The sequence below is a fragment of the Phacochoerus africanus genome, chromosome X (genome assembly GCF_016906955.1).
Source record: "Phacochoerus africanus isolate WHEZ1 chromosome X, ROS_Pafr_v1, whole genome shotgun sequence".
Taxonomy (NCBI): Eukaryota; Metazoa; Chordata; class Mammalia; order Artiodactyla; family Suidae; genus Phacochoerus; species Phacochoerus africanus.
In genome coordinates this window covers 41,948,249-41,972,336 of record NC_062560.1, presented here as the reverse complement: position 1 = coordinate 41,972,336, position 24,088 = coordinate 41,948,249, and the positions used below count along the sequence as shown (strand labels likewise).

Below are 24,088 nucleotides of genomic sequence, written 5' to 3'. Positions count from 1 at the left end.
TGGAAGAAAATATTTCAGTGGGGACTTCTGAAGTTACGTCCCTTAAAGTGATTTTGTTTCCAAAAAGAGTCATCTTCCACAAAGTGATCACAAACATCTCCAGGCAGTCTTAGAATTGCATTTTGAGTGGCACAATCAGAGGAGCTTGAGAGAATCAACCTTTGCATTTAGAGCACCAGGATTTGAAAAGCCAAGTGCAATTATGTAAGTCAATATTTTAAGGAAAGCAACTTCTACCAGAATTTCTTGTTTTTTCCTTCATATTCATATTCTCGGAATAGGAATACTGATAGGGCTGTGTTAATTGTACAACGAATGGCGGTGCAAAGCAAATTCAAAACAAGTTTGGGGTTGAGTTAGTGACTGGGTGATTAACACAGCTTTTCATTCAACCGAAACCCGTAGGGCTTCTGGGAGAAGAACTTGACCTCGTTCCTCTGTCAGATTCAAATAATAAAAATGATGCTCAAAAATTATGTCCTCTTGAATAACGCGTGTCAGGTCAGTTCCTAGGCCTTCCTCTTCCTCCCTTGGGTTCCTGGCAGGAAACGTGTGGAGAAGGGGAGGATGAAAAGGTTCCAATTCCCAGCAGCAGCGCGTTAGAAAAATTTTCCATCTGTTAGCCCTTGACTCAGAAAAGTGTGGCTTGAAACGGGGTTTCTCTTACCTCTTTTCAAAAGCCTCTTTCTGGTACAGCGCTACAAACGGCAAGCTGCTTTTCGACGTAACCGCCCTGTGACACCCCCTCCCCTCCAGACCTGAGGCCCTTTAAAACAAAATAACAAGATTCTTGTTCTGGAAATTCTAGAGGGGGAGGGGTGGGAAACCAGGTTTGTAGACGGCAACGGACTACAACTCCCACAAGCCCTCGCGGGCTGCTAGCCGCGCCCCCTCCCCTCCCCTCCCCCCTCCCCGCACCCCCTGAGCCTGACGCTTGCGCAGAAGGCCCTGCGCTTGGAGGAGGAGGCGGGGACAGGACAACGCGCCAGGAGGAAGAGGAGGAGGAGGAGGAGGAGGAGAAGGAGAAGGAGGAGGCGCAGGCGGAGGAGGGAAAAAAAGAGACCATAGACTTCCACCTGGGTCTAGAGCGGCTCTTAAAGTGGTAGGGAGAGGAGGGAGGGCTGGGACCACCTTCAGTACAGGCCGCCGGCGGTATCATGGCGACCCGGAACCCCCCTCCCCAAGGTGAGCGGCCGGGCCCCGAAGTAGTATTTTAGACGCGGCTCACAGCTCTCGACCTTGCTTTGGGGGCGCCTCTTCCTTCCCCTGACCTAGGGTTCCTGGGAGCTCTGTGTTTTTTTTTTTTTTTTTTTTGGAGGTAGCCTCTCTGAGTACCCCCTCCCCGCAGGCGAAGAGGGGCTCCCTCCCCTCCCCCAACACAGCCCCACCTCCCGCCTTACCTTCACCTACGGCCCTTTCTAGCTGTCTTCTAATGGTTTTAAAAATCTTGGCTCTGACGTGATTAATGCTCCACTGACAGACCCGACTCTGTCAGTGGAGGACCCCCCTTTTTTTCTCCCACTGAGAAGAATGGACCCTGCGCTGACCCTGAACCTGAGACTTGAGGGTAACCCTTCCTGCTGTGGAACTCTGACCGGACCCTATTGAGACTGGGGTGGGGGTGGACCCGGCTGTGAAACTCCGACCTGACCCTACTGAGATTTGGGGGCGGGTGACCCCTCTGCTGTGTAACTGACGTTGCCCCGACTCCCCGGGCTGGTTCCTGAGCCTTTGGAAGCGAGATGCTCTCGAGGCCCTAGTCTCAGGGATTGGGTTTAACAAAGTTTGTTACCATCTGGGCGTTTTTAGCTGTTTGCCAAAAGTAGCAATGAGTTGTAACAGATGAAAAAATGTATAGGGCATTTTTAACTTTCGGTTGACTGTAAATGTGTTGCTTTCGTTTTCCGTTTTGAAGACTATGAAAGTGATGATGACTCTTACGAAGTGTTGGATTTAACTGAGTATGCCAGAAGACACCACTGGTGGAATCGAGTGTTTGGCCACAGTTCCGGACCTATGGTAGAAAAATACTCAGTGGCCACCCAGATTGTAATGGGTGGAGTGAGTGGCTGGTGAGAACATCTTTTTTCCTTGAATTTCATTGGGAGCCTGACTACTGTCCTTTTGTATCTGGGCCAATTCTGTGCTCAGTCAGTGGCTTTACACTGTTAATCCCTAAAGAGCTGTACCTTGAGGCTTTTCTCTGCCCTAAGATGAGTGTAATCTACCCTCACAGACTCTTGGGTTTTGATGATCCTCCTCCTCCATGCCCTTCCCTGTGCCCCCTCCTCACCCTTCCTTTGGTTCTTTGTAGATTTCCCCCCTTCTCAGCTTTAGCAGATGTTACTAGATCCGATTCAGTGACAGTGGCTAAAGAGAGAAAAACATAAAGGAGAAGAATTCATTATATGTAAATAATTTCTTCCTTGTGCTCACATCTGGAAAACGCTCTGAACTCCCACAGTAAAACTGATCCTCAGGAGTATCAGCCCCTTAGAGAGCAGTGTAAAATTCTCAGTAAAAATGACTGATTCTGTCCATTTTTAGGGGCTAGTTTGGATTGTGCTAATACGCTGAGGAAGAGCTGTAGAGCATTGGGTCTACATTGTTGGGAATAAAGGACTGATTGCTTACACAGTAGTAATGTTATGGAGGACGTTAAGGGGGAGAGGTTAATAAGCATTAACCTAACATTAATTAGGTTAACATTTCAGACCACATGATTGTATCATTGCCACTACGGATCCAATTCTGTTAGTCTTAGACTAAAAGATTAGCCAAATAACACAGGTCAGAAACAAGTTTGACCCTTTGTTTTGAAAATGTTTATGACCTTGAGAGAATCTTTGAAATTAGTGTGGGTGCGTAACTTGTGAATAGTCACTTTTTTTCTTACATTCCAAGTCAAATTCATCTTACATGAATTTAAATATGTACAAACTTGATAAGTATAAAAGGAAATGTTTTGATTTGTGTTGTACACTCACCTTGGAATAATGGGGCACTTATGCTTTTTTTAATAAATGTCATTTTATGGTAGAAACACTCGTGAAGATTCTGTAATGAAGAGACGCTGTTTTTATTCATAATGTGTACTTATTAATGCTGCTTATGAACAAAGCCTACAGTTCGAGAGATGCCTAGTCAGAGCCCTGGTTCTTCAGATGATCCTTCACAGGCTGGTTGTACCTCGATGCCCACAATTCAGGACCTGGCCTTCTGCTTAAATAAGGCTTTGGTGCCATAGGCTGATTGGTTAATGTGAGTCACGGTCTGAAGCCCCATCTTAAAAGAGACTGAAAAAAATAATTGAACACTAGAATTATATCATTGTGTATTTTCTTTTTGTAGGCCAAACTGGGTGAGAAGCCCTGTAATTGACAGAAGTTTGCTGGGAAAGCCTAGAGACAGAACAGGGAAATTAGTAGGTTTCCTGCAGTGGCTTGTATGCCATAGCAGGCAAAGGATAGACATGCTTGTGGAGCATACTCTCTGGGATATAGTTAAGACCTGGCTGTTGCTTCTCTCCTCTGCTCCCTTTTCGGAGTCTTTGCTGCCGTCTCCTCTACTGAGGGCCACATGTGTTTGGACTAGAGCCAGATGTCCATCCAGGAGCTGTGTAATAGACCTATAATGTTAAACAGGTGATTTGTTGTGATGACTCTAGATTCAGTGTAATCTGGTTTTGCAGTTTTCTTAGGGTATGGAACTGTTGAACTGTTGTGGCATAAGTTAAGGAAGAATGGCTAACAGACTAATCCGTTAACAATTCAGACCAATTCAGGACATGAATGGGAAGCTAAGGAGATTATATTTAGCTGTTGGTAGCTATAGGTTCTTGAGCATGATGAGAAATTAAAACTGACAGCGGCATGGGTAGCTGCCGGGTGAGCTGGGAGGTGTGAAGATTAGTTAGAGGGCCCTTAGTGTGATCTGGAGGCAAGGCAGTGACACCCTTCAGGATGGAAAGAAGACAGAATCAAATACTGTTTTGGAGATCCCCGAGTGTAGAGAACTGGCAGTCAGTTGGACCCCAAAGGCGATGAAGAAGGTGATCTGAGATGAGCGAGAGGAGGTGAGCCTAGAGAACGGTGCTGTCGCTTATACACCGGCACCTTAGCAGCAGTTTTCTTGGTTGGAAAGATGGTGTTTGCTTTGGGACACTTTGAACATGTGGATCTGGGTGCAAGAGAAGCTCATCAGGTAATTGGAAATGTGAGATTTCCATTTATGAAGGTGTATTAGTTTCCCAGGGCTATTGTGACAAAGCATCATGACTGGGTGGCTTAAAATGAAACTCATTCTTTCACGGGTCTGGAGGCCAGAAGTTTGAAAGGTGTCACCAGGGTTGGTTCCTTCATGGAGGCTCAGGGAGACTTTGTTCCATGCTTTTCTCCAGGCTTCTCTTGGTTGCCAGCAATCCTTGGCATTCCTTAAGTTGTAGACACATCCCTCCAATTCTGCCTCTGTCATCACATGGCCGCCTTCCCTCTGTGTGTCTCTGTGACATATGGGATTTGGGGCCCATCCTACTCCAGTTTGGCCTCATCTGAACTAATTACATCTGCAATGACCTTAGTCCAAAGGTTCGGGGAAGGTCAAGGACTTGGGGAAAATCCAGTACAGAAGGCTAGAGTTAGAAATTTGAGATTCTTTTGCACACTGTGGATCTGGAACACTGAAGGGAATAATGAGCTCACAAGAAGTATGGGTTGACATCCTTACGGGATAAATGAGACAAAACAGGTTTAATATAGACATAGAAATGGACAGGGAACCCATGAGAAATGAGGTATAGTCCTGAAGGTGGAACTCCAGCTGGACCTTAAAGGGTAGAAAAGTTTAAGACAGGTAGAGCTAGGTCAAAACCTCTAGAAACAGGGAGATGAATAGCTTGAGCAACAGTGGTGTGACCTGTATGGAAACTAATTGGGTTGGAGCAGAAGGTTTGGGTAGAGAGAGGTGAGGGTCGGCCAGGTGTGCAGAACGCCTTGACCATGTTAAAAAAAAAAAAAAAACGAAACAGAACAAATCACTTTTATGATGGGGAATTCGGACTTAACACGTAAGTGTAGAAGGAAGAGTACAGTCAGTAGCTAGTTCTTTTCCTATAAATTCCCCTCTCCTGCTCTCCATCCCTTGTTTTGAAACACATCTCGGGTAGTTGAGATTGTGCCCTTTTGACTAGTCTAACTGAAGGGAAACACGGAGCATTTCTGAGCAGCTAAGGGACATGATCAAGAGAAATGGGAAGACATTACGATTTTGATTAGAAAAGCAATGAAAGTAGAAGGGAGAGGTTTAGTATGTTATTGGTTGTTCTCATCCTTTGTCATTTCTTTCATTAAAGGTGTGCAGGATTTTTGTTCCAGAAAGTTGGAAAACTTGCAGCAACTGCAGTAGGTGGTGGCTTTCTTCTTCTTCAGGTATGTCAGAGCTTTAGGTCAGGTTTTTTTAAAGCACGGTTTGATTCCAGCTATTAAAAAGACAACTATTAAAATTTGAGGTGCTGCATTTTTTTGGTTACTGCTTTACCCAGATTTCCCTTGAAGCATCTTCCTAGCAAAATAAACATTTCATCAATGATGTACTTAATCATCGTGACCATTTAAAATAAATTTAAGGAGTTCCCGTTGTGGCGCTGTGGAAATGAATCTGACTAGTAACCATGAGGTTGCGGGTTCGATCCCTGGCCTTGCTCAGTGGGTTAACGATCTGGCTGTGGCTGTGGCTGTGGCGTGGGCCGGCAGCTGTAGCTCCGATTTTGACCCCTAGCCTGGGAACCTCCATGTGCTGCGGGCGTGACCCTAAAAAGCAACAAATAAAAATAAATAAATTTAAAGTTCATACGCAATACATACAAAGTTCAAAAACTCTCTTTCCTTCCCTACTTAGTCATAGAGTTTTCCTTCCCAGAGGAAATTGCTGTTAGCAATTTCTGACTTTTTTTTTTAAACTAGGGAACCAAAATAATGTAGAAAGTGGAAAATCGAGTTTAAAAAATCATTCACGGAGTTCCTGTTGTGGCGCAGTGGTTAACGAATCCGACTAGGAACCGTGAGGTTGCGGGTTCAGTCCCTGCCCTTGCTCAGTGGGTTAAGGATCCGGCGTTTCCGTGAGCTGTGGTGTAGGTTGCAGACGCGGCTCGGATCCCGCGTTGCTGTGGCTCTGGCATAGGCCGGTGGCTACAGCTCCGATTCAACCCCTAGCCTGGGAACCTCCATATGCTGCGGGAGTGGCCCAAGAAATAGCAATAACAACAAAAGACAAAAGACAAAAATAAATAAATAAATAAATAAAAATGCCTTGCTGTTGGAGGATGTTTATCAGGATATTATCTGGCATTCATGTCTGTTTGGCATATATTTCCCCCCAAATAACATTCCCTGAAGATTAAATATAGTAAATCCTAAGATTGAAAATCTCTGGGAATGAATGTTCATAACAATTTAAAGATACAGAGAACTGTCAGATTTTAAAAATGATTAATGGTCATAGCAACCAAAATCTGACTTCAGCACCTAAGCCATTGATCATGTAATAACCAGTGTCATTGCCTGAAGTACAAAGGAACTGGATTCATATGTGTTAAGCAGATTTTGAGTTGTTTACTCAATAATTTAAAAAGTATATATATATTTTTCTTTCTATTGATGGCATTATTAGGAGTAATTGCTTCTTACCTGTGGTAAGATGTAAAAAAAGAATATGGTTTGTATCAGTTTAGTCTTGTGGATGAATATGCCAGTATTTCTACAAAGGAGAATTTTATTTAAGCTGATTTTGACTTGGGTTTATATAGAACCAAGAATTTAAGTTATTTATATAGTTATCAAGAATCAAAATATTTAATTTTGTAACTGTTTTGAAAACTCTTGTCATTTCTGTTTAATAGAAAAGGATACTAGACTGAAGCAGTTCCCTAAAATGTTTTCAGAATTATACATTTCAATCTACTTTGCATGTCCTGGAGTTTGCTGATGTTTTGATTTTAGTAGGCAGTTAACTTGGTTAGACTCAAATTGCAAACACCATTTCCCTGTGGTGGGTAGTGGCTCAGATCTCAGTTTATTTATGGTTTTTTTAGCCTTAGCCAGGGTGCCTCATTATGCCACATGAATATGTGGTTCAGGACCTGGGTAGAGTTTACACATAGAATTTGGGGCTCCCCTTCTCTAGCTCTGTTCTTTCTGGCAGCTGTTGCTGTCCTGGGCTCTGTCCTTGGGTTCTTCAGGCTAGAAAAAAGGCTTATTTCCTATTGAACTTGTAGCCACCCTGTAACTGCATCTTGTCCTCAGGATAAAGCCAAAAAAAAAAAGACCACTCACCTTATGTTGGTCCCTTCAAAATCCGCTTGCTTTTGTTAATTTGGGAGCCCTTGTATTTTAACTCCTCTTCAAAATCTGCTTGCCTTTGTTAATTCTTGCCCTTGTATTTTAACCTCGGTTTATAGTTGCTGTCTATGGGAGGGCCCTTAAGGCTCATCACCACCTCCATGTCTGCGACCCAAATTAGTCTTGTCAGGAAAAGCTTTCACTTGCCATTTGGTTTGATCACCACTCTGTTTTGCTGAGGCTGGACTTTGAAGTGATAGTAGGTGAATAAATACAGGAAGAAATGCAGATAAATGCGTTCTTCTATGGGGTCATTCACATGAAAATGAAACCTAAGATTCCCAACCTATTTATATAAAATCAGATATTTTTATTATTTGAAGTATCTTGTATATGGTTCATAGTTAAAATGATGTATTAAAAGATTCAAAGAAAGCATAAGCTTGGTAGAAGTGATTTATAATGATATATAATGATATACTTGGCCTAATTGTTTACTACTGTTGTGATTCTTTATATGTTAATTGTGTTATTCAGAGGGACTGACCTTACTGGATTACACACACACACTATTCCCGTTCAGACTTTGTAATGTCTCAGTAGCACCATATGAGAGTTTTTCTTAGGGTAGCAGGCATTTAGCTGTAGTTTTATTAAAAGGGTTTATGGCATGAAGCTTGTGTAGAACGTATTCCACTTTCAGAAGCAATTACCAGAAAATATTCTTTTTTTTTTTTTTTTTGTCCTTTTGTGATTTCTTGGGCCGCTCCCACGGCATATGGAGGTTCCCAGGCTAGGGGTTGAATCGGAGCTGTAGCCGCTGGCCTACACCACAGCCACAGCCATGCGGGATCCGAGCCGTGTCTGCAACCTACACCACAGCTCATGGCAGCACCGGATCCTTAACCCACTGAGCAAGGCCAGGGATCAAACCCGCAATCTCATGTTTCCTAGTCGGATTCGTTAACCACTGCGCCACGACCAGAACTCCCAGAAAGTATTTTTAATTTAACTAAAGAGTCAGAGTTAGTGAAGAGCCTTTATCAAGCTACTTTAGTGACCTAACAACTAATTGGCTATTGATCTCTCATAATTGAATGTCTCTTTAATTAAAAGGTACTATTTTATTAACTAATTTCAGTAGTCTCTGTCCTTTTAGCTAATTGTCAAATTCCAAAACTTATGATACAATTATAGAATAGTTATAGTAAAAAAAAAAAAAAAAAGAAGAAGAAGGAAAAAAAGGAGTTTCCATTATGGCACAGTGGAAACGAATCCAACTAGGAACCATGAGGTTGTCGATTCCATCCCAGGCCTCGCTCAGTGGGTTAAGGATCTGGCGTTGCCGTGAGCTGTGGTGTAGGTCGCAGACACGGCTCAGATCTGGCAGTGCTGTGGCTGTGGCGTAGGCTGGCGGCTACAGCTCTCGTTCGACCCCTGGGAACCTGGGAACCTCCATATGCCAGGGATGTGGCCCTTTAAAAAAAAAAAAAAAAAGATTAGTTATAGTATGATTTCTGAAATCTTTCCCCATTAAGTACTATTCTTTTCTTAACATAGTGTTCATCACATCTAAGTAATTATTTATGCTTACATCTCTTTTCCCTAATGGACTGTAAGCTCTCTAAGGGTCAGGACTTCTGTTTCCCTTGTCCTTGGCCGTAGCTTGGAGCCTTAAAACAATGCTTGGTGCAGCATCAGCACTCAGTATCTGTAAATGAATAAATTTGAATAAATTGTGATTTCTTTCCTATAAGCTTCATACATTTCTTGAACTCTAAATGTTCATAAATTGTATTAGCAACCTAGTTGGTTTAGAATTAACCGTTTTTATTACATGTTTGCAGATTGCCAGTCACAGTGGCTATGTGCAGATCGACTGGAAGAGAGTTGAAAAAGATGTAAACAAAGCAAAAAGACAGATTAAGAAACGAGCAAATAAGGCAGCACCTGAAATCAACAACATAATTGAAGAAGTAAGACATTGTACATTTTTTTGTTCCTTTTTTTTTTTTTAATTTCAGCAGAAAATGTGACTAGGGACATCTTATTTTTAAAAAAGAATTGGTGTTTCTGATCATGTCTAGAGTGTTAAGTAAAATTTGGGACCAAGCTACCATTTAAATCATTTTTTTTAAGTTGTTAATGAAAACCACCTGTTTTTTATGGTGAACTAGTTTGAAAATGTGTGTATTTTATTAACAGATTAGGTTCATCAATGTTTTTATGTGTGTTTTGTCTATTTTCTTCTTGTATTCTGTTTAGAATTGAATCGAATGCTCCTTTGCCTTTGTTTTTTTCCTGTCCTTTTACTTCTCCCAGCTTTTATTTTGAAAAAATTTCAAATCAGGTGAAAAGTTGAAAGACAAAAACAATGAATGCCCAGATACCCTTCCCTTCTTTTGCAAATTGTTCATGCTTCGCAACATTTGCTCTATGTGTGTTTTATACTTTGTTTTTGAACTGTTTAAGACATCATGTTTTTTTGTTCTTAAATACTTTAGCACATATCTCCTAAAAATATGGATATTCTCCTATACGATTAGTTACCCTTATCGATTCCCCAAATTTAACTTGATACAGTAATATTTCCTAATACACAGTTCATATTAAAATTTTTTCACAAAATAGCTTTTACGCCCCCCCCACCGCCAATTAAGAATTAAGTATTGCATTTGGTTGTCATGTCTAAAGTCTCCTTTAATCTTAAATGGTTCCCCATCTGTTTTTTTGTTTTTGTTTTTCTGTCTTTCATGACGTTAACGTTTTTTGAAGCATTTAGGCAGAATATCCCGTAGTCTGGCTCTGTCTAATTGCTTCTTGATGATTTTATTTGATTTAAACATTTCGTCAGGGTATTATTTTTTTGATGCTTTATGTTTCCTACTGGTTGAGTGGACTGTTAATAAATATCATTGGGAGTTCCCTGGTGGCCTAGTGGTTAAGGATCTGGTGTTGTCACTGCAGTGGCTCAGGTCACTGTTGTGGCGTGGGTTCAATCCCTGGCCCAGGAAGTGCCGCATGCTGTGGACATGGCCAATAAATCATCCTTGTGCGTGCTGCAGGAATTTATTAAATCATCTATGTTAACCACTTGCTGAATGGACCATTTATGCCTACATTACAGGGAGATTTCTTTGTACCTGTGAGAATTTTGCTTCCCATGTGCCTGTTATCTCAGTAGCAAGAAGCTTACCGGGCCTGTCTGGGGCTTCTAGGCTCCCTTGGTTTGTGATGGACGGCCTTGGCATCTTGCATGGTGCTTGGCACCTGCAATAGTACGTACACAAGAATATTTGCTGAATACTGAATTGAGGAAAACATCTGAAAATGATACTTAGCTCTGGATTTAATAATTAGGAATATTTTAAAAATTTTGCATCTTTTTTTCTTACTATAAAATATACATAACATAAAATTTACGATTTTAACTATTTTTAAGTGCACAATTCACTGGCATTAAGTACATTCACACTTTCGTGAAGCCGTTACCACTATCCACTTCGAGAACTTTTTCATCCTCCCAAATAGAAACTCTTAACCATTAAGCAGTAAATCCCACAGTTAACCCCTCTCCCTGGTCCTTGGTAACATCAGTTCTGCCTCTGGTAACCTCTTGGTAACCTCTGTTGATGAATTTGACTATTTCTCTATGTGGAAATCATAACAACATTGGGGTTTTTTTGTCTGTCTTATTTCACCTAGTATAAAGTATTCAAGATTCATCCATGTTGTAGCATAATTAAGAGTATTTTTGTTTAAACTTTGTTTCAGGCAACAGAATTTGTCAAACAGAACATTGTCATATCCAGTGGATTTGTGGGAGGCTTTTTGCTAGGCCTTGCATCTTAAGGATATGAATGATCTATCCCAGTGGAGTCACCTATGAGAAGAGAAGTGGTGACAAGATGCTGTCAACATCACATACTAGCAGATTCTCCAGGATGACAAGAAACAACTAGCTGGACGATACCAAACTCACTGCTTAGCATTTTGCCATCTGAAATTTGGCAGACTACTATCTGCTATAAAACAACCTATATGGTATATGTATAATAGTATTCCTAAGCAAAACATGGCTTTTATTATTTTTTAAAAATTTGCATTTGTTTAAAATTTGCCTATAAAACACCATCATTGGAAGTAGAAAGGGAGAGAGAAGCAAAATCTGTTGGATCTATTCCCCAGTGAAATATTTTCCTCATTTTATTTTAATAAGATGTTCTCCATTGTGCTTTTTAGTATAGTGCCAATAATTAAAAATTTGTACTATAGCTTCAACATTAGGGCTGACTTTTTTTTGTCTAAAGCTATGTTTGCAATAAACTGAAGAACTGTGATGCCCTTTTGTGGAAGGCTTTACAAATAATAGAGTTATTAAAGATATTAAATTTAATACCGATTTTTAGGTGGTTTTTTCCCTGCAACTCTTTCTTTGCTTATGTAGTAAACATTTTCAAGGAATGCTCTTCTAAGGAAATACTACACATCTAAAGCTCTTTTTCTTTTTTTGAAGTCTGTAGTTGTAAAACTGTCTCCTTGTATATAAGCTAAATTTTTTTTATTCATTTATTTAGCCTGACAGCCCGGGTAGAACTAATTATTTGGAGGGTACATGTAGTTGGGTCACTGATTCATTTTATTAACTCTGAGTGAAACTCGTTTTCTTTTTTAAAAATCCGAATTATTTTTACCCCCTTTGTCACAAAGAGGTAAAAATCACTTGAAAATACGTAGTCGTATAGTATTGTCTGAGAAGCAGTGATATTCTATAAAATCATGAGATTGTAGCTTAAAGAGATCCATCTCTTTCCTCCACTCTGAGATATAAGGGCTAAGCCTTCAGGTTTTTAGGTAGCATTATATTGGTTGACTTGCTTCTCAGGGCTGATGTCACACTCCCTCAGAGGCTCCTTTGCCCGGAAAGCTTTCGGTATTGTTTGTTTTGTCCATAGAGTTGTGGAGCAGTATTGGGGAAAAAGAGCAGAACAACGCGTATCAGTGTCTTCAGATCGGAACTACTTTGCAGATATCAGACCACCTCCTGTTGATAGGAAGTCACCATAGTATATTTTGTGTATTGTAAGCATAAGGCATTTCATACTTTCAAGATTCTTATGGTCTGTGTGCTTTCACTATCGTTAACACTCCTTAAAATTAAATGTGAGATTGGTCTTTGTTTTTTTCCTTTCCTCTCATTAGTGCGTCGGATAAAATGCTAAATAAAACTCCAACTTTCTCAATATGAAGTGATTTTGCTTACAAATAATTATTTTTTCTTCTTTGAGCTTCTCTATGTTTCTGCCTTGCCAAACTTTTCATTACTGTGGAATTAAAAGGGAAAAATATTCTCTGCTAGGGAAAACCTTGGCCGTGCTTGTATGTGCCGTATCTGCCTGATAGCATTCGTCTGATACAGTGAGGCAGGGTACTGTGGGGAGCTCAAGTAGCTGGCTCTGTTTGTTCATTTTGGAAATATTTATAGTGTCTGTTCTGTGTGTGATACATGGGGGGGGGGCACAAAAATGTCCGCCCTCAAGTAGAGACCAGATATTCCTCTATGAGAAGTTTGATCATAATGTTGGAGAAGCTGGCCTACGATTTGGTGGCAAATGAGTTGTAGGGATAACTACTTTGAGAGCGCAAGCATGAATGAAAAAGTGAAAAAGACAGCGCGGTATTTGTTTGAAGATACTTGTATCCAAAATGCAAACTATTATCAGCACTCTTCATACCGTCTCCTCTCTGTTAGCGCCCTTGCTCTGCCTCAGGTCTCCACCGTTTTTCCCCTCGAGGTTGTATGCTGCTTGAGGCAGTCGTGTGTCGTTCATCTTTAACGGGTGACAAATCCTGTGTCGTGCTTTGCTCATGGTAGGTATTCAGCCGATGTGAATGAATGGGTGGAAAACAGGTGACTGTGCTAGAGTTGGTGTCAACCTGTAGGAAACCTTCCCTGTATGGCAGTCCAGGGAATCAGAAGCTCCAACAGAAGTGCCTTGGTGGGGCTTGGCACAAACGAAAAGCCTCTAGCCCACCTCTGCCTAAAATGGGGATTTTTATGTCTGAGGGCATAAAGGTGGTTTGCAAGATTTATTAAAACAAGTGTAAGGAGTATTAGTGTTTTGTGGCTTAGACTCTGACAGATCTATAAGGACATTCTGACTGATTTTTATTTTTAGAGCCCTCCCAAACTGCCTTCACAAAAAAAGATGAGTTTTAATGTTTTCTTAGTTCACATGCAATATGCATGAAATGTTCGTTATAGAAAAATACAGCATAAAGAATATATAGGATGGTGAACATATGATATATGTAGAGATAATAATTGTCTATTTTGGTACATAGACTTTGGAATTTTTCCTACATATATATGAATACATGTGTGTACTTTGTATAAAAATTGAGTCATAGTTGATGTACTCTTATAAATAGCCATTTTCACTTCTATGTTATGAATATATTTTAATAATAGGTACCTTTATAACTGAAAGGTATAAATGCCCACCTTCATCCCCCTTTATGAGACAACCATTGTGGAAAGTTTTATATATATATATATATATATTTGAATACATTTATGCTTATATTATTTGTATTGTCCAAGTTTGAATAGGAATTATTGAATGTTCACTCTGAAAGGTAAGGAATTTTGTGCACATCCACCGCTGTTTCCTCTTTTTTTTTTGGCTGTGCCCTCGGCATGCAGAAGTTCCCGAGCCAGGAATCAAACCTGCGCCACTGCAGTGATAATGCCAGATCCTTAACCCACTGAACCACTAGGGAACTCCACCCCCCTCTCTTTTTTTGGGGGGGATTGTTAATATATTTTTAATTTTTCTAGTGTCTACTAGAAAAACATTATTACTTTTTCTGTCCCTTAGTTACCAGCTTTAGATGATATCTGCTAACTCCCTATAATGAAAGATGAGGAAAATGAGCATACCTCTTTGCTGTCATCCTCTGGCCTCCTGATTTTTGTTAAATTATGATTACTTTTAATGGTTCATTCAAATGATAGACTTCTTTACAGTTATTAAGAGGAATGTAGGGCTATGTAAATTGATCTAGAGAGATCCACATGTTAATGATAAAAATCAGGTTACAAAAAATAATGACCCCCACATTTTTAAAACTATGCAATTAAGCATAATTGTGTGTACAAATATTCATAGTGGCTATCTCTGAGCTGTTACTATAAAGGATTTTCATGTTGACCATTTTTGTGTCATCTGAAGCTTTTACAATGAGCACACATTATAGGTAGCAAACGTTATTTTTTTAGAATCACGAATAGGAATGAAAAATTAATAGATTATTGCTATTTTATTTTTATCTCTGCTTTATTCAGTGAATTTATTTTTTAAGAGGTTTTTGTCAAAATAATGCACGTAGTTCAAGAAGTCAACTAGTATTTGACTACAAATAAGGCTTCAAAGGAAAGGAGCACTTCTCTGTTGTGCCTTTCTTCGACTTAGTGACTTTTTCCCCCACAGAATTTTCAACTAGTTGTTTTCTCGGTATTTACTACAACCATATTTCTTGGACTTCCTATTATGGCAAATGACTTGACTTGGACTTCCTATTATAGTAGCTGTGGATTTAGCTGTGTAACACCTTCCTTTTCACATCTTTGTAGTAACAACTTACTACATTTCTATAGAGTTTTATATGTTATTATGACAAATATCGGACACAACTTCCTATAGGTCCCTTTACGTGGGTTCAGCTAGACTCTAGCCTTAGCGTGATCCTGCAGATAGCTCTAGAGCATGAAGGGCACTGTGGCTGGCAGAATAATCCCCCCTCCGTCCCCCAAAGACGTTCACATCCGAATCCCCTGAACCTGTGAATAGCCAGGTTACATGGCAAAGGAGAATGAAGGTTTGCAGATGGAGTTAAAAGTTGCTAATCAACTGATCTCAAAGAGGTTATTCTGGAGTATTTTGGTGGGCCCAGGGTGATCGCTAGTCTTTAAAAGAGGAAGAAGGAGGCAGAGGAGAGAGTCAGAGAAAGAGATGTGACTATGGAAGAAGAATGTTCAGGAAGGTGCTGTGTTGCGGCTTTGACGATTGAGGAAGGGGGCTGTGAGCCAAGGAAAGCTGGTGGCATCTCAAAGCGAGAAAGCAGACTACCCTATTGCTTCCAGAAAGGAGCCCAGCCCTGCTGACACCTTGATTTTAGCTCAGTGAGACCCATGTTGGACATCTGTAAGATAAATTTGTGTTATTTTCAGCCAGTGTATTTGTGATAGTTTGTTAACAGCAGCAATAGAAAACAGATACTGGCTCCACTGAGTTGTGTCCCCTTGGGGCAAGAGAGCTGGCTTTTTGTATTCCCCTAGCAATATATTGGGCACTGACTGCAGTCTGCTCTTAGGGCGCTGGGGTGGGTAAACTCCAGGCTAGGGAGGCATTCTCCTGCTGAGAGCAACTCTTATAGGAGAGTGGGGTGATTGTCAGCAATCTGCAGTTAATATACAGCTGCCTGGTGGGCACACTGGCCCAATAAAAGGGATGTGGGTGGGACACCAACAGTCTCCACCACGGTGGGTAAATGTAAGCCGGTATTGCACTTGTAAAATGATAGTTAGGTCTACAGGAGTTGGGGTCGTAGTGGTGGAAGGGCAATAAAACAAATGTCGAACTGAAATATTTGGAATCTTAAAAGTCCTTGTGTTCCAAAGCACATGGGTTAGTTAACCTCACACTAAATTGAGTACGCACACATGGTAAAACCTTAAGAGCAATCCCTAAATGAATGACTGTTAGTTGTGAACAGATACATTTCAAATATACAAATAAACCATTCAGTCTAAATGAAGGCAGGAAAGGAAGAAGAAAGCATAGAGAAGGCAGCGTAAATAGGAAGCATAAGAAGTGGTAAAAATAGGAGTTCCCGTTGTGGTGCAGCGGAAACGAATCCGACTGGGAACCATCAGGTGGTGGGTTCGATCCCTCCTGGCCTTGCCCTGTGGGTTAAGGACCTGGCGTTGCCGTGAGGTGTGGTGTGGGATCACAGATGCAGCTGGGATCCTGCGTTGCTGTGGCTGCAGCATAGGCCAGGGGCTGCAGCTCTGATTCGACCCCTAGCCTGGCAACCTCCATATGCCGAGAGTGCGACCCTGAAAAGCAAAAAAAAAAAAAAAAAAAAAAAAAATTAAAAATGGTAAAAATAAATCCAAATATATCAGTAATCACCCTTCAAAAGGCACAATGAACAGAATTCACAATGTGATTCTGCCTAAACCTCATCCTCTGTAGACTCAAACGGTGGTCGGCATTAGAGCCACAGAAAAGGAAATGTTTGTAAAACGTCATCCTCCGAGCTTCATGATAGAATAAAACCTCTTTTAATTTGCCTTCTAATCCTCCACCCTCACCCCAACCTGGGAGAAACTCAGCACCTACTGCTTCTTTTACCTCATGTGCTCTTTCCTGGATTACTTATATTTTTGGTTAAACTATTTTCTTGAGTAATTCTTATAGGTGTGGGAGGTAAATTTTCCAAGTTCTTGTTGGCTTAAAATGTCTTTTGTTCTCATACAATTCGAGACTGACAATACTTTTCCTTTAGACTTTTGAAGACATTTCTCCATTGTAGTCTACTATCTGGTGTCAGATCTGATTTTGCACCTTTCTAGGTAACCTTTTCTTTTGTATTTTTTTTTTCCTTTGAAAGCCTTGTAGTTTGTCTTCTTTTAGCTTGGAGTTTTGAAATATCCTAAGTTTTTCTCTAAATGTGAGTTTTTAAGAACAATTAGAGAACTTGAAAAATGCATGTTAGGGTCCTCTTGCTACGTGTTTTTGTCATTACAGAGAAGATACACAATAGCTAACGTCAAAAAAACCAAAGCCAGTGGGAGGGTCTAAACTCTAGATTGGGAGATGGATGGAGAGCCCCCAAGTAAGTGCTCAGTAAATATGAGACGGAGGGATTCAGAATCATGGAAATGAAACATAATATTTTTCTCTCATTATACACAGCATTCTTTAGGTCCTTTCATTCCGAAGATTCATGTTTTTGCCTCAAGCTAGTTGTGATTTTTAAATAGACTTGATTTTTTTAGAAAAAAATTTTTTTTTTTTTTTCCGGACTACACCTGTGGCACGTGGAAGTCCCCATGCCAGGGATCAAACCTGAGCCACAGCAGTGACCCGAGCTGCTACAGTGACACCACCAGATCCTTAACTCACTAGGCTACCAGGGAACTCCAAGAACAGATTTAAGTTTCTTTTCTTTTCTTTTCTTTTTTTTTTTTTCTTTTATAGGGCCAAACCCACGGCATATGGAGGTTCCCAGGCTAAGAGTCCAATTGGAGCTGTAGCCGCTGTCCTACACCAGGGCCACAGCAACTCGGGGTCGGAGCTGCATCTGTAACCTACACCACAGCTGCAACCTACACCACAGCTCATGGCAACACCAGATCCTTAACCCACTGAGCAAGGCCAGGGAATCAAACCCTCAACCTCATGGTTCCTAGTTGGATTTGTTAACCACTGAGCCACGATGGGAACTCCAGATTTAAGTTTCAAAATTGAGCAGACAGCACAGAGAATTCCGAGATATCTTCCCCAGACCCACACCAGTTTTCCCTATTAACATCTTGCATAGGTGTGGTACATTTGTTACAATTAATGAAGCAGTCCTGATATATTGTTATTAACTAAATTCTATATTCAGATTCAGATTTAGTTTCGTTTTATTTTTTAATGCTTTTTTTTTTCTTTTTTCCTTTTTATGGCTGCACCTGCAGCATATGGAAGTTCCCAGGCTAGGTGTCAAATCAGAACTGCAGCTGCTGGCCTACGGCACAGCCACAGCAATGCAAGATCCGAGCCGCATCTGCAACCTACATTGCAGCTTGTGACCGTGTGGGATCCTTAACCCACTGAGTGAGGCTAGGGATCAAACCTGCATCCTCATGGACACTATGTCGGGTTCTTAACCTGCTGAGCCACAACGAGAACTCCCAGATTTGGTTTTTACCTAATGTTCCTTTTTTTTTTTTTAAATCCGGGGTCCCATCCAGGATATCATGTGACATTTAGTTGTCATGTCTCCTTAGGCTCCTCTTGGTGTGACAGCTTCTCAGACTTGCCTTGTTTTTGATGTCATTGAGAGTTTCGAGGAGTAGCGATCAGGTATATTGCAGAAGGCCCCTGTATTGAACTTGTTCTGATGTGTTTTCATGATTAGACCAGAATTACGGGCTTTGGGGAAGAAGATCACAGAGGTAAGGTACCATTTTCATCCTCTCCCATCATGGTACATACCATCCACACGACTTTGCACTGTGGATGTTCCCCCGATCACCTGGCTGAGCTATTTCTCTTTTTTGTTGAGTTCCTCTTTCTCTCCACTTTCCAGTACTGCACTTTGGGAAGGAAGTCATTATGTACAGCCCATACTTAAGGAGGGAGGAATGACACTCCCTCCTTAGCTACATAAATTATTCGGAATTCCACACAGGAGAGACTGTGTTTTTTCCTTCATTTACTCATATATTCAGTCATCTCTATCAGTAAGGACTCATGGAAATTTATTTTGTGCTCTGGGCTATAATCCAATATGACTTTCTCTTTTTTTTTTGTTGCCCTTATTGTTCCAGCTTTGTCCTTTGGAAGCTCTGTCTCTTGGCTCCTGTGTCCCTTTAACATATTCCCATCCATGTGTTTAGCAAACTGTATTTTAGTAATCATTTTTATTACTTCTTCCCTGACATTGTGTCTATCCTCTGCTTCTGGACCATTGATTAGTGAGATGTTGGAGCGTCTAGGTTTTTCCTTTATAACTTTTTAATATTTTTCATCTGGCTTTTTTTTTTTTCTTCTCTATATCGTAGCATAGTTCCTTAGTTTTACTTCCGGCCCATGAATTTGGTGTCTTAGGCTGCTTTTTTTTTATTCAGCCTATTACTTAAAATACTTAGGTCAATAATGATACTCATTCATTCATTTATTTGCTAAGAACCTTTTTTTTTTTTTTAATCCCTGTTGTTTCTCTTTCACTATAATCTGTTTTCCTTTTTTGTATTTTACTTTGCTGTTGTGGGATTGGTTTATCTCCAAGATCTAGCAACTCTTGGCTTGCAGTTTATATTTATGAATAAAAGGATTGTTTTAGTTAACATAGATACTTGGAGTGGGTTTTCTTGGCAGCCCTGCAGGTCTGCTTTCCTGACCGGCGGCTCCTTTGAAGAAGAGGGCTGCGTACAGGTTCAAAGTGAGGACAGGCTGTAGCAACAGGAGGCCTTCCTTATAGACAGGAGGTCGTAGGCAAGGGCCCTTTCAGGGAGGACTTACCGGAAAGCTGGAAAGATGGAACTTATTTTGTTTTCTATTCCCTGGAGCTGGGATAGTGCCATTGCTACTTTCGTGAGATTTTATGTCCTCCTGGGGGCTGGTTTTTCTCTAGAGAACATTCTTGGACTTTATCTACCATCCGTTCTGTTCAAGTGAGGGGGAAAAAGGGCCAGTGGAGAGAAAGGACCTTAACTGTCCCCATTCATGCCCATGCATTTTGAAAATACATGCCTCTGGGAAGCTCGACGTCCTCACCTCCTTTTCTCAAGGCTGCTTTGGCAAGAGCCCTTGTGAGGACTTGATCCGGAGTTTCCCGTCCTCTGACTTCCCTTCCAATCCTATCTGCTTTCAGAGGTCTCAAATTTCACAAAATGTTTGCTCTGTGAATGGTACCTTTGTTTTCCAGCACTGTTATGATTTAAAAAGAAATGTTTTATTATGGGAATTTATAAATACAAATAAAAGTAGAGGGAATAATATAACAAAACCCCATGTACCCATTCCTCAGCTTACACAGTGATCAACAAATGGCCAATCTTATTTCAGCTACACTCCCCCACTATCTTTAACCACCTCCCCCAATTATTTTGAAATATATCCCAGAGGTATAATTTTACAAGTAAATACTTCTATATGCATCTCTAAAAGATAAGGACTCTTTAAAGACAGCTATGTTGACACATGTAAAAGAATGAACTTGGAACACTCTCTATCACCATACCCCAAAATAAACCCAGAACAGATAAAAGACTGAAGCAAAAGACCAGATACTATAAAACTCTTAGAGGAAAACATAGCCAGAACACTCTGTAACATAAATCTCAGCAGTATCTTTTTTGATCCACCTCCGAGAGTAATGAAAATAAAACAAAAATAAATAGGCCCTAATTAAACTTAAAAGCTTTTACACAACAAAAGAAACCATGAAAAAAAAAAAAGACAACCACAGAGTGGGAGAAAATTTTTGCAAATGAAGCGACTGACAGGAGATTAATCTTCAAAATATACAAACATTTCATACAGCTTTAAATTAAAAAGAAAACCAATTAAAAAACAGAAGATAAATAGACAGTTCTCCAAAGAAGACAGGCGGATGGCCAAAAAGCACATGAAAAGATGCTCACCATCACTAATTATTAGAGAAATGCAAAACAAACCTACAATGAGTTATCACCTCACACCAGTCAGAATAGCCATCATCAAAAAGTCTGCAAAAAATAAATGCTGGAGAGGGTGCAGAGAAAAGGGAACCTTCCTACACTGTTGGTGGGAATGTGAATTTGGTGCAACCACTATGGAGAACAGTATGGAGGCTCCTTAAAAAACTAAATATAGACCCACCATGTGATCCAACAATCCTCCTGGGCATCTATATGGAGAAAACCATAATTCTGAAAGATACATGCACCCCAATGTTCACTGCAGCCCTACTTACAATAGCCAAGACATGCAAGCAACCTAAATATCCATCTACATTTAGGAATGGATAAAGAAGGTGTGGCACCTGTATACAACGGACTATTACTCAGCCATAAAAAAGAATGAAGTAATGCCATTTGCAGCACCATGGATAGACCAGGATAATCATACTGAGTGAAGTCAGACAGAGACAAATATCATATGTGATCACTAATATGTGAACTCTAATAAAGAATTATGCAAAAGAACTTACAAAACAAAAACGGACTAAAAAATTTCAAAACCAAACTTATGGTTACCAAAGAGGAAACTTGGAGGGATAAATTAGGAGGTTGAGATTGACGACTGTAGGTAAAATAGGTAAGTAACAAGGACCTACTGTACAGCCCAGGGAAATCTCAATACAGTGTAATAACTTATATGGGAAAAGAATCTGAAAAGGAATGGATATATGTATGTATAACTGATTCACTTTGCTGTACACCTGAAACTAACACAACTTTATAAGTCAACTACATGCCAATACAATTTTTTAAAAATGGAAGCTATAGGAGTTCCCGTTGTGGCGCAGTGGTTAACGAATCTGACTAGGTACCTTGAGGTTGTGGGTTCGGTCCCTGGCCTTGCTCAGTGGGTTAAGGATCCGGCGTTGCCGTGAGCTGTGGTGTAGGTCACAGATGCGGCTCAGATCCCGCGTTGCTGTGGCTCTGGCATAGGCCGGTAGCTACAGCTCTGATTAGACCCCTAGCCTGGGAACTTCCATATGCCGTGGAAGTGGCCCTGAAAAGGCAAAAAGACAAAAAAAAAAAAGAAAGCTATATTACTATTATCACACCAAAGAAATTAATAATGATTCCATAATAGTACGAAATATCTTCTTAGTATTCAAATTTCCCCAATTTTCTCAAGTTTTTTTTCTTTTTATTACGGTAGGTTTTTTCAAATCAGTGTCTAAGCAGGCTCTATACATTATATATGGTTGCTGCTAAATTTGTTAATTCTGTTAATTTATTGGACACGCTTCCATTTTTTTTTCCTTGTAATTCATTGAAGAAGCCAGATTATTTTCCTATAGGGCTTAACTATGTTTTGAATGTTGCTTATTTTCTCCTTATGGGGTCATTTAATACATTCTTTTGGCCCCTATGTTATCTGTCAACTGATAGTTAAATCAACAGACACAGATTTGGGTTTGATTTTTTTTTTCAAGAAAGTTTCATAGGTAAAGGTATATACTTTGTGTTTTGGTTTGGTTTGGTTTGGTTTTTTGTCTTTTGTCTTTTTAGGGCTGCACCTGAAGCATATGGAGGTTCCCAGGCCAGGGGTCGAGTAGGAGTTGCAGCTGCCGGCCTACACCACAGCCACAGCCACGCAGCCACGCGGGATCCGAGCCTTGTCTGCGACCTACACCACAGCTCACGGCAACGCCGGATCCTTAACCCATGGAGCAAGGCCAGGGATCGAACCCGCAACCTCATGGTTCCTAGTCAGATTCGTTAACCACTGAGCCACGACAGGAACTCCTAGAGGTATATACTTTATACGGTATCGCAAGAGGTGACACATAATGTCTGAGTATTTCTCTTTGGAAAACATTAAAACTGATCAGTGGGTTCAAGTGGTGTCAGCATAAATCAACCATCATCAAAATTTACATCGGCTTCTCACCTGATGTTTTGAGCAGCTATTAACAATGACTCCCTGGATCCATGATTTCATTGGGGGTTACAAAATAGTGATGGTCTAAGTTAATTATTTGTTCTTAAATAATTTATAAGCTTGAATTCTTTCAGAAAAAAAGAATATTTTCCCATTAACTCTCTTTATTTTATTTTTGGATTCAGTTAGTTATAAGAAAGGCAGGATAGGAAAATTTACATGAAATGGAAAAAGTTTTCAAAGTACACAATTTATCAAAACATAATAAGATATAAAGAATCTGAATAAAACCCGAAGATTCTTATACCTATTAAAGAAATTGAATCCACAATTTAAAGACTCTCATAATGAAAACTACAGGCCCAGGTCACTTCAATGGTGAATTCTTTAAAAATTTAGAGGAGTTCCTGTCATGGAGCAGTGGAAACGAGTCCAGCTAGGAACCATGAAGTTGTGGGTTCGCTCCCTGGCCTCGCTCAGCGGGTTAAGGATCCAGTGTTGCCGTGAGCTGTGGGGTAGGTCGCAGACATGGCTCGATTTGGTGTTGCTATGGCTGTGGCTGTGGCGTAGGCCGGTGGCTACAGCTCCGATTGGACCCCTAGCCTGGGAACTTCTATATGCCATGGGTACAGCCCTAAAAAGGAAAAAAAAATTTTGGAGAAGAAATAATGCCATTCTTACCCAAGCTTTTCCAAAGAATAAATATGGCAGAAACACTACCAGACAGTATGTAAAAATCCAGCAGTATGTAAAAAAGACGGTATATCATGCCTAAGTGGGATTTATTTCAGGAATGCAAGATCAGTTTAGCATTGCAAAATCAATGTATTTCACCTCATTAACAGATTAGAAAGGGGAAAAAAACTACATTATCACTTCATCAGATGCTGAAAAATCATTTAATAAAATTAAACAATTATAAAAAACAGACTTTCAGCGAACTTAGATGGGAACTTTCTCAGTTTGGTAAAGCGTATCTACAAAAAATCGACATCACACTCAGTGGTGAAATATGGAGATCGCAGGACTAGAAAGTTGATTTTAACCACTTCCTTTCAACTTTGTACTGGGGCTCCAGCCAATATGTCATCAAACTTTTGAATTTTGCCGATCTGATAGGTGAGAAATGTATTTCTGTGCAACTTAATTTGCATTTCTTTTATTACCAGCCAGGCCGAGCATCTTTTCATGTTTAAAGACTATTTGCATTTCTTTTTCTTGAAAATGTGTTCTTTTCTCTTTCCCATTTTTCTATGGGGCAGATGGCCTTTTAGTTCTCTACTGTTAAACAAAAGTTAAAGGAAATTAAACCTTTATCTGTGATGCAAGTTGCAAATATTTATTGGCATGCAGTTTTCCTTTTTCAATTCTGTG

General features: G+C 40.2%; 1 protein-coding gene across 1 annotated transcript; it reads left to right on the top strand.

Annotated features, from left to right (window-relative positions):
* Nucleotides 1-1,003: 1,003 nt before the first annotated feature.
* Nucleotides 1,004-11,730, top strand: FUNDC1 (FUN14 domain containing 1). The gene is made up of 5 exons (XM_047765196.1): nt 1,004-1,185; nt 1,916-2,072; nt 5,351-5,426; nt 9,182-9,310; nt 11,109-11,730. The coding sequence occupies exons 1-5, from the start codon at nt 1,158-1,160 to the stop codon at nt 11,184-11,186; spliced, it is 468 nt and encodes a 155-aa protein (XP_047621152.1). The 5' UTR covers nt 1,004-1,157; the 3' UTR covers nt 11,187-11,730.
* Nucleotides 11,731-24,088: the final 12,358 nt, after the last annotated feature.